At 42.5% G+C, this 13,458-nt stretch overlaps 1 protein-coding gene across 2 annotated transcripts in view; it reads right to left on the bottom strand.

Annotated features, from left to right (window-relative positions):
• F13A1 (coagulation factor XIII A chain) overlaps nucleotides 1–13,458 on the bottom strand; it is a 130,198-nt gene that overhangs the window by 88,771 nt on the left and 27,969 nt on the right. For both annotated transcript variants that reach the window (XM_084850397.1, XM_084850398.1), the window contains exon 3: nucleotides 10,725–10,913. In XM_084850397.1, the coding sequence (XP_084706523.1) occupies nucleotides 10,725–10,913 (189 nt within the window). The remainder of the gene's footprint in view (nucleotides 1–10,724; nucleotides 10,914–13,458) is intronic.

Below are 13,458 nucleotides of genomic sequence, written 5' to 3'. Positions count from 1 at the left end.
CAGGGACCCCGATCCAGATTAGGATTCTAGCATGGGGAGTAGGAGGCTTTTAAGATCGGGGGGGGGGGATTGCACCTACTAGAGTAAAAATGGGGGAAGGGAGAGAGTGCTGCTGGACACACATTCAAAGTACGTTTTGGCCCTTAATATTTGATTTTTATATTAAGGAAAGCAGTAATCTGAGGCTGACTCAAGCTGAGAGTGGGAAAAAAGAGACACTTGCATAATTAGGGCCTGTTGATTCAAGTGTTTAATCATCTGTTTTCGGTTCTCTTCAAGCCACTATTTGCAACCAATGAATTCTGAACTCCACCGATTTATGCCTGGCAAGATCAATTGTCTTGTGTACATGGCCTTTCATTGATGCTTCCTGAGCACAAATCTCACACACACAGGCACGCACGTGCGCGCGCACACACACACACACACACGCACACACATTGCTAAAATAAATATTGGTTTAACAAGTAATGTTTGTATTTTGGGACTACCCTTTTTGTCTTTGGCCCTACCCACCAATGGAATGTGGTGCCCAAGAGCTCCTCCAAAACTGAATTTGGATCTTCAGCTGAAAGAGGTTTCTCACCCCTGCTTTACTCTTTCCTCAAAGGACTGGTTTTCGAAACCCCGGCCATCTTCATTGCCCTCCTTTGCATCCATTCTAAGGTGTTTACATCCTTCTCAAAGTACAGTACCCAGAATTGGGCACAGTTTGTTTGCTGCTAGTTACCCCCCCATCCCCTAAATACACATACGCACACACACGATCTTTCTAACCCAGCTTCAGCTATGTTTCTATGTTTCAGTTTCCTAGGACAGAGGCAAGCATTGGCCAGATCTGCACCTTGTGTCACATCATTACGATCCCATCCTGGTAAGGCTATATCCCTCTTGCGCAGGTATACCTCGTAGGACACACAATTACATTTGTTGTGGTATTTTGGACAATGTGGAATAAAAAACAGGAAATAACACTACAAAGGCAGTATATCAAATGTGTAATGTGCCTCAACAGTTATCAGTGCACTTCAGTACCACTAGAAAGCAGTAGTGTAGATCTAGCCCTATTTTTTTAAAGGCCATGAGAGATGGTGTGATAGACACATTGCTTCCTGCAGATTTTGAGCGGGGCGGGGAGGTGCCACTGGTCAAAGAGGTTTTGCACATTTTTGAAGCACTACCAGAAAACCACCTCCTGCCAGAATCTGTGAAGAGAAATGATAGTGGGTTGAGCATACACACACACACACACACACACACACAAGCAACAATGCTTCTGTCACACAATCTTCATTCTCATCCACCTCAGCTCCAGTTTGTGTACACACTCTGAGGTTGGCGAGTAGAGCGCATTACTTCACATGACCAGCAGAGAGGGCACCAAGACTCAGAACAGCGGCTGTTGGCTTGGCTCTGCTTCCTGTGTTTTCCCCTCCAAGTGGCAAATACTCTTAAAGTAATATTTTGTAGGCTGAAGGTATTCTCCATCAGAACAAATTAGACTTAAAGGTATAACAGGGTTCTGTTTTTAATTATTTGGTGAGGCTGCTTTTAACCAATCTCATTTGCTTTTAGGAATGTTTCTTCCTTTGGGGGAGGCTTTACACATGGTGATGTTAATATATTCACCCACCCTCCGCACAATTTGATTCATTTATTTTACTCAGATGGACCCTTCATACAGCATACAGAAAACACACTTGGCTTCCAGGCATGTCCAGGAAATGTAATAGTTGTGACAGAATGATAAATAACTAGGCTAGCTTTGTCAGAGGGGTGTAAGGCTTAGGAAGAGGCACAATCATAGGAAGGTTCCTGTACCAAAATCTTTGCAAGCAGCTGTAAAGAAAGTGTGCTAAGAAAAAGACCCAGTGAAATCACAGTTGTTGCAGGAAATAAAGCCAGAGAAATAAATCCTTCCATACGCGATGCCTGTAGCAACTGAGCCACAGCTGGGGGGAAACAGTTCTTAGTCTCATTTGAGTCTGGGATTGAGGTCCCAGTCCTGATCCCTTGACAGCTATTTACTATTGTTTTTAAAAAGCACACTTTAATTGCTTTCACACAGTTGATGTCACATCTAGTTTGGAAATCAGCCATGAAATCAGCCATGAGTATGGTGGCAAAACAGCTACTATTACAGGGTGAAATGGAGGCACAGACAGGGCAGAAGAAAACGAGATACAACACCTAAAAGTCAGAAACACCACCCACCCAAAAAACCCAGAGAGGCAAACCGATGCTTTCACTGTAGAAATAGATTGTTGTGTGTAATGGATTTGTACTAGCCATGGTTGAGGCCATCAGAGGGAGAGAAAGCAGCAAGCAAGCCCACCCCATGGTGCCTAGATATAGCTCCAGCTCAGAACCCTCTCTCTACTGCTACCAAATGCCACTGCTGAGCAAATCAGAGGGAGAGGAAGTAGCAGCCTTTCCACTGTGCTTAATTCCAGATCCATTAACTTTGTAACTAGGAATCTAGGGTTTGCTTTTTCCCCCTCTTCCCTCCCGGTCCCTTTTCCTTTAGTGTTGTGTCTTATAGATTGCAAGCTCAGGGGCAGGAATGTATTGGTCCTGATCTTTGTAAGACACCCTGGGAGGGTGCCATTTTGGCTGAAGGGCAAGGTAAAAACACGTTAAATTGATTTAAAAAAACTTTTCTTCGGGGACATAATCTTATTCTTATTGTAACTATTCATTGAGTGTATGTTGCACAGAGCAGGAAATTTCAAGTAGATGCGGCTCCTTTCATCCTTGCAGCTCTTTGCCATGACAAATGGCACTTGCCGAAGCTCCGGCTTCTACAACACAAATAAAGGAGTAATAATTCTGTCCTCCTTCTATGGACCAGTCCATGTATGACATAGCAGCAAATCTGAGTTTACCAGCACATGTACACTCAACATGGAGTGTACAGTCAATTATGACTGCCCGACAGATTAAAATGTACAATACATGTCTTTCGAACATTCATACATTACATTTTTTTTACTGTATATTTAAATCATTTCAACTATACACCTAAAGAAGGTAATATATAAAAAGCATGCGCGCGCACACAAACACATACACTTTCCTTCAAAACCTGGAAGCAGGCTACTGAGTGCTGGTTCCTAGAGCATCCTCCCAGAATCAAGGCCCTCTGAGTGCTGATTCCTAGTGTCCTCAGCAGCAACAGCAGCAAACTAGTTGCTAATTTTGGCAGTGGCGATGTGTGGGTCATGGGCCCCCACAAATGACACCTTGGGGGATGGATATACCCCTGCACTATAGCATTAAATCCCCTGAGATGTGAATTGAGGGGTTTGTGGAAGAAGGAGGCAATAAAAAGGCTCCTTCAAACCACTCAACACAGTACATTTCAAAATTCTAATATATTCAGTGTTATACAGTTTTGAATAGGGCCACAATCTCTTCTCAATCTTTGTAAAAGTCGACTGGAAAGATCCATTTTGTTGAGCACGCTATGACCATTAAAAAAAAAAAAAGCTTTCTAATCATGCTATTTGTTTTTTGCAGGTAATTAAACCAATGCCAAGTTTCTGTCAAACATAGATGTATATATATAATGGTAAAGGTCCATTAATTTAAAGCCTGTCACAGAGACTTGAGCAAGTTGTTTCATACGGTTCCCATTCTCGATAGAAGATCCCACCCCTTGAAGAAATGATTATTTATGACTGTTAAACCATGTTTCTTAAAATCAGTGGAACACATTCACTCAGAAAATCTCACATGCCAGCTGCTAAGCTAGGAAAAACAAATATGTGAGCTTTTTTGTGGAATTCATGCTTCCCAATCCAGCCAGGAAGATCTGTGCATAGGACACAGGAATCTCTTCCTAGATTAGGAACCATGAGGTTATGCACTTACATTACATTGCACGTCCAGGCCCTGTTGAACAATTATTTACTAGTAGTGAATGGACCTGGCTTCACATGGGTTGGAACAGCCCTTCGTTTGATTCAGCTAAACCTTCAAGCATTCTTACACAGCTGCCAGATTTGGACACATTGTGCCCAGTGCCCACCCTTTCTGAGGGAAACCTTGTCCAGTGGCACCCATAGGGGCAGCCCATGCCATGGTGCACCCCTCTAGCCCCCTGAGGGAGGGGTCTGGCCACTCCATTCCCCTGAGGGGGGCTGCCCCCACAGCAGTACGGAGGGGGCAAATGTATAACTGTCCCTCAGCCTACTAATCTCCCCGGCTTCAAACTGTATGGACTGCACAACTATGTGCTGGTTAGGGATGCCTGTCCCTAGTGGCTGGAGATGTTACTGCAAGCTTCAACTACATTGACACATTTAATTAATCTAAATTAATGACTGCATTTTAAAAACAAAAGAACCCTGAGGTGCACACCCCCAGGGCTGCCTTAATATGCATTCCAAGTTTTAGATGTCTACGTTTCATCGTCTTGGCACTATGGTGCTGAGCGAAGACAGACAGACATCCTCTTTTGTTATTATAGATAATTATCAAGTTCATTCATAACCAGCCTTTCACTGTATCATTTAAATACAGATACACAAAGAGATTTAAACAGTGGAATACATTACAATTCCCACAAAATCCAAAAACAGTGGCAAGATGAAGCAGACACCACCCAAACCTCCCCGAATCTCTGGTGAATAACAGATGTAGCCAAGCAAGACTCAAGAAGGTTTTCTGGGTGCATCTGTTGCTGAAACTGGGGGGTATTTATTGCCATTTGAGGCCAAGTTATGTGCAAGTTATGTGCAAGTTGTGTGCAGCAACAGCTGGATTGGGGCCACAGTTAATCTGATCCAGTTCTCTAAGGGCAGCCAATGGCTGTGCATCCATCTCTGTGACTGGAGAGCTGTGTCCTTCCCTCCATGCCTCCCCAAATGCATGATGGCACCTGTTGCAAGGGAGGTCTTGATTCTATTATGACAGTAGCAAAAGGGAAAAAGACATATTGGACAGGGTGTGTAATTTGCTCTAACAAGTTATAGAAATTTGCAGGCATATGCCTATACCAGCCTTCCCTGACCTGGTACCCTCCATATGTTTTGGATGACAACTCCCAGCATTCATGACCATTGGCCATGTTGGCTGGGGCTGATGGGAATTGAAGTCCAAAACATCTGGAAGGCAACCGGTTGGGAAGACGGGCCTATACCATGTGTTCCCATAGGACAGGGGTCACAGCTGTATGTTCAAGGGACACTCGCAAGGATCATGGGGACCAGAGTGAGCTTTTAGAGTCTCCATAAGGCTTTTTATTTATTTTTACCAGCTTGACTGGTTTCCTTAAAAAATAACATGGTTTTCTAAATTTTAGCTTGTCATGAGTAATTTTTCACTGGCATATTTTAAAAGCAAACTAACACATGCCAAAGAGCAATGGCTGTGGCTTGGGGAAGGTAGGGGTGAGGTGGCTCTTTTATACACCACTTTTAATATTTTTTTCTTAATTTTAAATTTTTAAAAAAAAATTAGAGTTATAATTTTTTTATGATTCTGGTATCTGGTCATGTGCTGTATATATATGAAAAGGTTCCCAGTACTTCTGCGTTAATTGGTCAGACCACTGAAAGATCAGAGCAGGTTTGCTTGTACCAAACACTTAGGTACAATACTACCAGCCTATTTTTTCCCTTATATCTAGAGACATAGGTCAAACTATACATGCTTTGCTCCTGGGCCTAATAGCAAGATGGAGGGGAAAGGGTTAAACCCCTTTCCTGTGGTCCTGATCAGGAGCACTGGGGGCTATTATTTAGAAGAAGAAAAACTAGAGACATTAAATGCAATCATGCCCCCATTTGGCCCTTACTTGGAACTAGAAACTGGGGGGGTCGTTTTTTTTAACACCCTTCCCCAACCTGGTGTCCTCCAGATGTTTTGGACTACAACTCCCAACATTCCTGCCCATAAGCCATGCTGGCTGGGGCTGTTGGGAGTTGAAGTCCAAAATATCTGGAAGGGTTGGTTTTTAATGAAAGCTGAACATTTAGGGAGTGAGGCTGTGAGATCCCTGAAGACAACTGGTCCCCACAACCTACCCCTGATGTGGCTGTGACTGTGCAGGAGCTCTTCCCTGCAAGCGCATGTGCTGAGCCGAGGTTGTAGGAACTCCCATTCAGACAGGCCCACAGGATGTTGTCCTTGCATTTTTACAACTCAGTACAATTATTAAGAGCAATAAACCATGAATATTAGACTGAAAGGAGAAAAGTAATCACTCCTGGAATCAACTTCCAAGAGTCCATGGCTCTTTTGTGGATGCTTTGACGTGCATCAGTCAACTGGCTTATAACAAAAGTGTTTAGGGGCCAGACCAATATACATGGATTTTATGAAGCTGTTTTGGCAGAGGTCAAATAGCTCCAAAGATTTATAACTATGCATAGAAATAGATCATTAATGCAAGGAGGTGATATATAAATTTATCAACAGATTTATTGTCGTGCCCAGAAAGACACTATTAAAAGTGAGACTGACAGCCTTATTAGTAGATGTAATAATTTAGCTGCCTTTGAATAAGCCATTATTACAAGAACACCTTATTTCAGTAAGGAGGTAGGATCGTCACACTGTCCACTACAGCTATCAGCATAGGAAGGGGGTTTTTTATCAGCTTCAACTGATTTGCCAGCTGCAGCCCTATCTGGAGAAGGTCTTGCCACAGGCAGTCATGCCTTGGTGATATTTAGACTCTATGCACTCTATATGGGGCTGCCTTTGAAGACAGTGTGGAAGCTTCAGCTAGTGAAGAATGTAGCTGCCCAGTTGCTTCTGGGGGCAAGGTGATTGGAGCATATAACACAGATTCTGTAGCAGCTACACTGGTTGCCAGTGCATTTCCAGGCTCAATTCAAAGCCCTCTAAAGCCCCAAATGGCTTACCTGGAACCAGGTTATTTGAAGGATCATCTGCACCTATATAAATCTACCCTGGCCTTATGATAGGTCACGGAGGATCTGCACACATGCTCACCGGTAAGATCCATCAGGTTGGTGGGATCAAAAGCAACAAGGACCTTTTGGTGGTGGCCCTATCACATGGAACTCCATCCCTCATGAAGTGCATTTGGTCCCTTCACTGACTGCTTTTAAACACAGGCTTAAGATCTAGCTGATCAAATTGAAACTGTTTTTCATGGATTAACTAATGCCAGTCTGCAATTGAAGAATTTTAATGGTCGCTGCTATTTTATCGCTGGTACCGAAGGTGGCTTAGTGGTGAAGACGCTGAACTGCAGACCGGAAGGTCGGCAGGACAGCAGTTCGAGACCCAAGTGCCACGTGATGGAGTGAGCTCCTGTCTTCAGTCCCAGCTCCTGCCAACCTAGCAGTTCGAAAGCAAGAAATTGAAAGTAGATAAATAGGTACCACCTCGGCGGGGAAGGTGACAGCGTTCCGTGCACCTCGGCGTTCAGTCATGCCGGCCACATGACCACGGAAGCGTCTCTGGACAGCGCTGGCTCTTCAGCTTAGAAACGGGGATGAGCACCGCACCCTAGAGTCGGACAGGACTGGCTGGGGACACCTTTACCTTTACTGAAGGTTTTAATTTTTATATATCTTATATTTTATATTTGGAATTGTTTATGTTCTTTCATCTTGTGAACCACTAGCACTGGATGCACCTGATCTCATCTGATATCAGAAGCTAAGCAGGGTCAGCCCTGGTTGGTACTTGGATGGGAGACCGCCTGGGAATCAGGGCTTCCTGCATGGAGCAGTCGGTTGGACTTGATGGTCTTGTAGACCCCTTCCAACCCTATGAGTCTATGACCTTGAAGAGGCTTTCTGGCTTGAAAAGCAGTATATAAATGCATAAAATAGCAACAGCAGCAGCACAGCAGCAGCAACAACCCTGTCTTACCACAGAGGCGGAGGAACAAGTTACTCCACCATGCTAGTCCAAGGGGACCATGTTGTACCTGTCTGCCACGCAGCTGTTAGAAATGAGGGGTCTGTCCAGAAGAAGAGGCGTCAACCCTAATTCAGCACTAACATGGCTGAATATGTAGGGATTCAAATCTGTATGTTTTTTTAAAAAAAGCTAAGTACTCCAAGTGCTGGATGAATGAACCGTTTCTCCTATGTGCAGTTTAATTTTTTTTAAAAAAATCTCAATTTCATTCTGTCCCGAATATGAAGACATCTGCATCTTTAATCACTTCTTATCAAAAACAAAGTGAGAAGAAATTCTCACCCATTCCTATTCCAGGATACACGCCCAATTCCACTAGGAAAATCCTGTGGCTAAACTGTACATCATGCTTGAAGATGCCAACCATAACTATATGGGGCTTTGGGATCCTGAAAGATTTTCTAGAAGCAATATTCTGGAAGAACAGAACAAGCCACAGCGTGAAAAGCAAGCTGCCCTCCTCTAGAATAGTGTGTGCTTGTTTTAGGGAACTCTAGGACTTGTAGTCTGAGAAACAGAGAGGGGTCTCCCTGCCTATGTGAGATGCTCTCTTGAGAACCACAAGACCCAAGAGGTCTGTTCAGTCATTCTCCTGTCACACAATTCCCACCCATGAGAGGAGAACAAGGAATAATAAAGGAATAAGGTGATGGAGACTCACCAGGGATTTCATGCTGTTCATGGTGAAACCCACAGTTGTATGTATTATGAACCCAGGGAGTGGCAGAGCATCACCAGAGGCACCCCTCCCTCTTCATACTGCCCTAGACCTAAAGATGCCCCCTTGCTTGGCCTAAATATGTGGACTGCCCCCCCAATTCTCACTAGAATTCAACGTCATCAAAAAGAAAAACTGAAAATAGCAGATCTTTTCACCGTACCTAAACATATAAGCTGAATGCATGCTATTTTATAAATAGGAGATTTAATAAATGACTACATCATTATTATGCAGCAGTAGAAGGGGGGATCAATGATACAAATGCAAAAATGCAACTGGTTCCCAGGAAGATAAATTAAATGTCAATTCAGAACCAATTCTCAAGGCGTTTATAACAGTAGGGGAGAAAAATCAGCATCAGTAACTCATGTAGAGTGAACGGTAGATTTGCCACAAACATGATGTAGTGGATCAGCCTTCTGTAACCTGGTGCCCTGCAGATGTGCTGGACTATGACTTCCATCAACCTCAGCCAGTATGGGCATGTGAGGTTTAATGTAAACTGGCTGGATCTGCACCTCTCAGACTAATGTGCAGAACAGAATGTAATTATCGTTTGGATTTCTCATTTCTCTGAATTTGTGTTGTGGTTCTCAGTTTTAGAAACTTACCAATATGTGTGTATTTTATAACATACATTCATAAATGTGTACACATAAATCAGATAGGTTTAGAAATCTGTATTTTGTGAGAAATATGTTCAGAAATTAATATTTAAATAAGTACTTACATATGAACTTTTGTGCAGACTTTTAAAAAAGAAATTGCACCTTAATGCCGAAACAGGATGGAACAGACTTATGAACACATGCACAATTGACTGGAAACAGACAAATTTGTCCATCCCTGCCAGGAACAGAACCAGAATGCAATTTCACCCATACATTTTCATCAGTGGAAGTTTAACTGATGGGTTGCATGCATGAATGAACATTACAGGTTATTCGCTGAACAGAGAGCTTTCATATCTATCAGTGCAAACTTAAATACAACACAGTGCTTTCCAGAAGGGGACAGTTCTTCCATTTGGCCATGAGTCAAATGTTGAGTAATCAACAAGTGATCAATTCAATATGTGGCATGTTCGGGACAGAGAAAAGAAAGCATTTCTTTATACAATGCATCATAAAGTTGAGGTAATGGATTCCATAAGATGTGGCAATAGCCACTAGCTTAGGGTGTAATCCTATGCATCTTTAGACAGAAAAAAGTCCCATAATGCCCAGCTTTCCCCAGCCAGCCATGCATAAGATTGAACCCTTAGATGACTTTTAAAAAGAGATTAGGCCCATTTATGGAGCACAGATCCATCAATGGCCATTACCCATGATTGTTACGTGGGACCTCCATGTTCAGAGGCAGCATACCAGGGGTGTTGAACCTGCTTTCCCTCAATTTTGTTTCTGTTAATAAGCAACCTGTTTAGGAAACATTAGGCACTGACACCTTATACAGGCTGCTGTTCCTCATTTTGGAACTAGTTTGTTGGTTTTCTGACTGGTGGCCAATCCTTTATTCAGTGTTCTGCGATTGCATCCATGTGCTATCCTTCTGCTGCTGCTCATTTCAAGTGTGCATGTGCTGCCTGGAAGTTTTCCCAGTTTGGGTGTGTGTGTGTGTGGATATTATCATTATCATTAGGTTTTTCACAAACTGATATTTTCTACCTTTATTATTTTATTGATTGATTTTATTTATTTCATTTCTATACGGCCTAATAGCCGAAGCTCTCTGGGCAGTTCACAAAAATTAAAACCACAAAGTGCAGCATAAAATATAAAATATGAAAGCTTAAAACCACAATATAACAATACAACCAGAATAAAACCTAGCAGTAATGCAGAGATTTAAAATACAGAGTTAAAACACCAGAGTTAAAAGACTAGGAGGCTAAAATGCTAAAATACTGGGAGAATATAAAAGTCTTCACTTGGCACCAGAAGGAGTACAATGTAGGTGCCTACATATCTAAGGATTCCTATCATATATAACCACACATTCCTGCTCCTTCCTCTACCCATTTTTCTCATATGTGGCACTTGCCCAATAGAGGGAGTGATGATAATGAAAATATTAGCAGTCAACATTTGGCACTTACCAATAAGATACTCGATCCAGAATTGATCCTTTTCTGGATTGTATGAACGGTTGAAAGATATCTGAACATGGAACGTCTGCCCTCGGCGCACAATCAGCTTGAGGGTGTAGTATTTGTCTGTGTGGTGTTCCCGTTTATTAATTTCGTATTCACGGTTGAACAAACTGACTTCCTGGACTTCCAAAACATCTGGAATGCAAAGAGGTGGAAGCCATTATATTTTTAGATACATCAGCCGCATTCCCACAATGAATTCCTTTAGCATACCCTATTTATTTAACAAATGTCATACCCTACCCTACTCAAGCTCCACCAACAGGAGCCAGGTGCAAAAGGCATACACTTGCTTGCGCTTAGTACACTTAGAATTAAAGAATTCTGAGCACAACAATTTGTTTTGAATAGCAGAACTGAACCGAGCTCACAATCCTTCCCCACAAAAATCCACTCCTGTTTTCCCCAAGCTGTATTAATTTCAGTGGTATAATTGAAGGCCAGGGGGGTGGGGGGAGAGAGAAGTAATTTGTTTTTCCTATTGATAGTCACAACTCCTTCCAGTCAATTGCAAAACACCTAGAGATCTACCAATAAATCCTGATCTAGCTTCTGACCACCCCTGCCACAGAGAGCAGCATTATTGGATGGTCTTATAGAAGACAAACCAAGAAATTTTTAAAAATCCACTTCCACTAAGACCAGTGGAGGACAGTGGCTCTGATGTCAGTGGGGTGATGACACCACTCCAGGTTTCAGTCCGAACCAGTCAGAATTATAAAGCAGCTATCCAAGCTGAGAAAACTAATTAATATCAAGGAAGAATAGGGGATACTCCTTCAAATTAAAGATGTCCCTTCTTCTGAATAATTCCCCATCCCTTCTTTTGAATAATTTGTTCAGGAGAGCACTACCAGTATAAATCATCCCTCTTCACCCTTCCCAGGACGCCTCTGGCTATTGCAAAGATGAACAGTGGGAAAATGATAGTCCTCCACAAGCCTCTGTGAGAACACTGCATCATATTTAGTACAGTCCTGATTTGCTACCCTTTTCTCAGCCTGGATGAAATCTCAACCCTGCCAATAACCAATAATAACTGTATAGAGTAGAAATCAAAGGAAAGGTCTTCTTTCCCTCTTTCCATGAACAGGGAGGGCTTTGGGTGGTTGTTGTTACATTGAAAGAGGTGGTCGAGTCCAGAAGAGACTGTACATTTGAACAGATTCTTGGGTTGTAAGTTAGTGACTTGCTCTGCAAGCTTCAAGAATGAGCAGGGAACGGAATCCAGACACACACACGTGCGTGCACGCACACACACAGCGCAAAGCAAAGAGTAACAATGCACCATGTGCTAGCTGTTTAATCTGTTGCTCTGATTATTAATTTTACTGCTGGCTCCACAGTGTTTTAAATATATTTTTAATGTTTGCAGTGTTTAATGTTGTATTATTTGGATACTTTTATTATTGCTTTATTTTTGTTATTGTTGTTGTGTTTTGGTTTTACGATTGCAAACTGCCCCAAGGGCATTTACCTGTTAGGCTGTATACAAATCTAATACATAAATGAATACCTCTCATTTATGATTCATTGGACAGAGCCGGGTGGGAAACTTGTGACCCTCCAGTTGTTGTTGGGACTGCAGCTGCAACTCCCATCTCCCTCACCATTGGCTATGATAGCTAGGGCTGATGGGAGTTGCAGTTCAAGGACATCTGGAGGGCCACACATTCACACACACACACACACACACACACACTTGGGATAGTATCTGTGCTTCAGCTAATGCATCTCACTGAAATACCAGTTTAACTTAGAAACTCCAGCAATGCTTGATTCCCTGCAGCCTGTAACATTTAGATTCTATATACTGGGGAAGAAGGTTACTTTCGCAGCTGCTCCATAGTGATCAACATTCAGAAATAGAATTCAATAGATAATATTATATTTGTTATTATCCCCCACATCCCCGTTCAAAGAGATATTGCATCAGCATCTGTGGTTTGGAAGGATTTGTGCAGCTTTTCTCCTTGGTGTTGTCTCCAGCACTGCTTCAAGTTTAACACATGATATAAATTGGCTGCTTTTGTATATCTGTTTTTAATTCTGCAGCAAATTTGGCCCTGGGATGGAAATCAGCAACACATTGCTGTTTTGTTTATTATCATGGCTCTAGACCCACAATGCTCATTGAAGTGGTCTGTGGTTTAAGGGGTGTTAGTGTCGGGCTTTTACTTTAGAAATAGTTGTCTTCAAGAATGTAGCAAGTTCAGTTTTGAACAGAAGAGCCCCCAGTTTTATCAACTTTAATTTAGACAAGGGATCTATAAGTAGTCATCCAGGTGATTGTCCTGTGATCTTCAATCTGGTAGCTGTCATGGGATCCTGAGCATGATCTTGAAGAAAAAAACTAGCATGTTTCTAGGCCTCATGATTTGGGGTGAGGTACTAAAAGCATAGCAGAAGTTTTTTAAATACCCTCAAGTCAGGAGTCTGGATGAGGTTACAGTAAAGACTTGTCACTCAGCATAGGACCAGGTGACTTCCTATTAAGGCTGATCCAAAAGCCCAAGTTTTCAAAACTTTGGTTTCAACCAGGGCAAAGGGGATGCCTGGCACTAAGGGTGGTTTCAACAAGGACAGGATAAAATTGGTGGGGGAGGGTGTGCTGAACATTGGATGTGGTGCTGTAGCAGCCATATCGGGGGTCAGACTAAGTAGCCTCATGCAGTCTCAT

Source organism: Heloderma suspectum, chromosome 4 (assembly GCF_057233095.1).
Source record: "Heloderma suspectum isolate Gila_16-S chromosome 4, 16-S_ref, whole genome shotgun sequence".
In the NCBI taxonomy this organism is placed as follows: domain Eukaryota; kingdom Metazoa; phylum Chordata; class Lepidosauria; order Squamata; family Helodermatidae; genus Heloderma; species Heloderma suspectum.
This window is presented reverse-complemented; position numbering and strand designations above follow the sequence as displayed.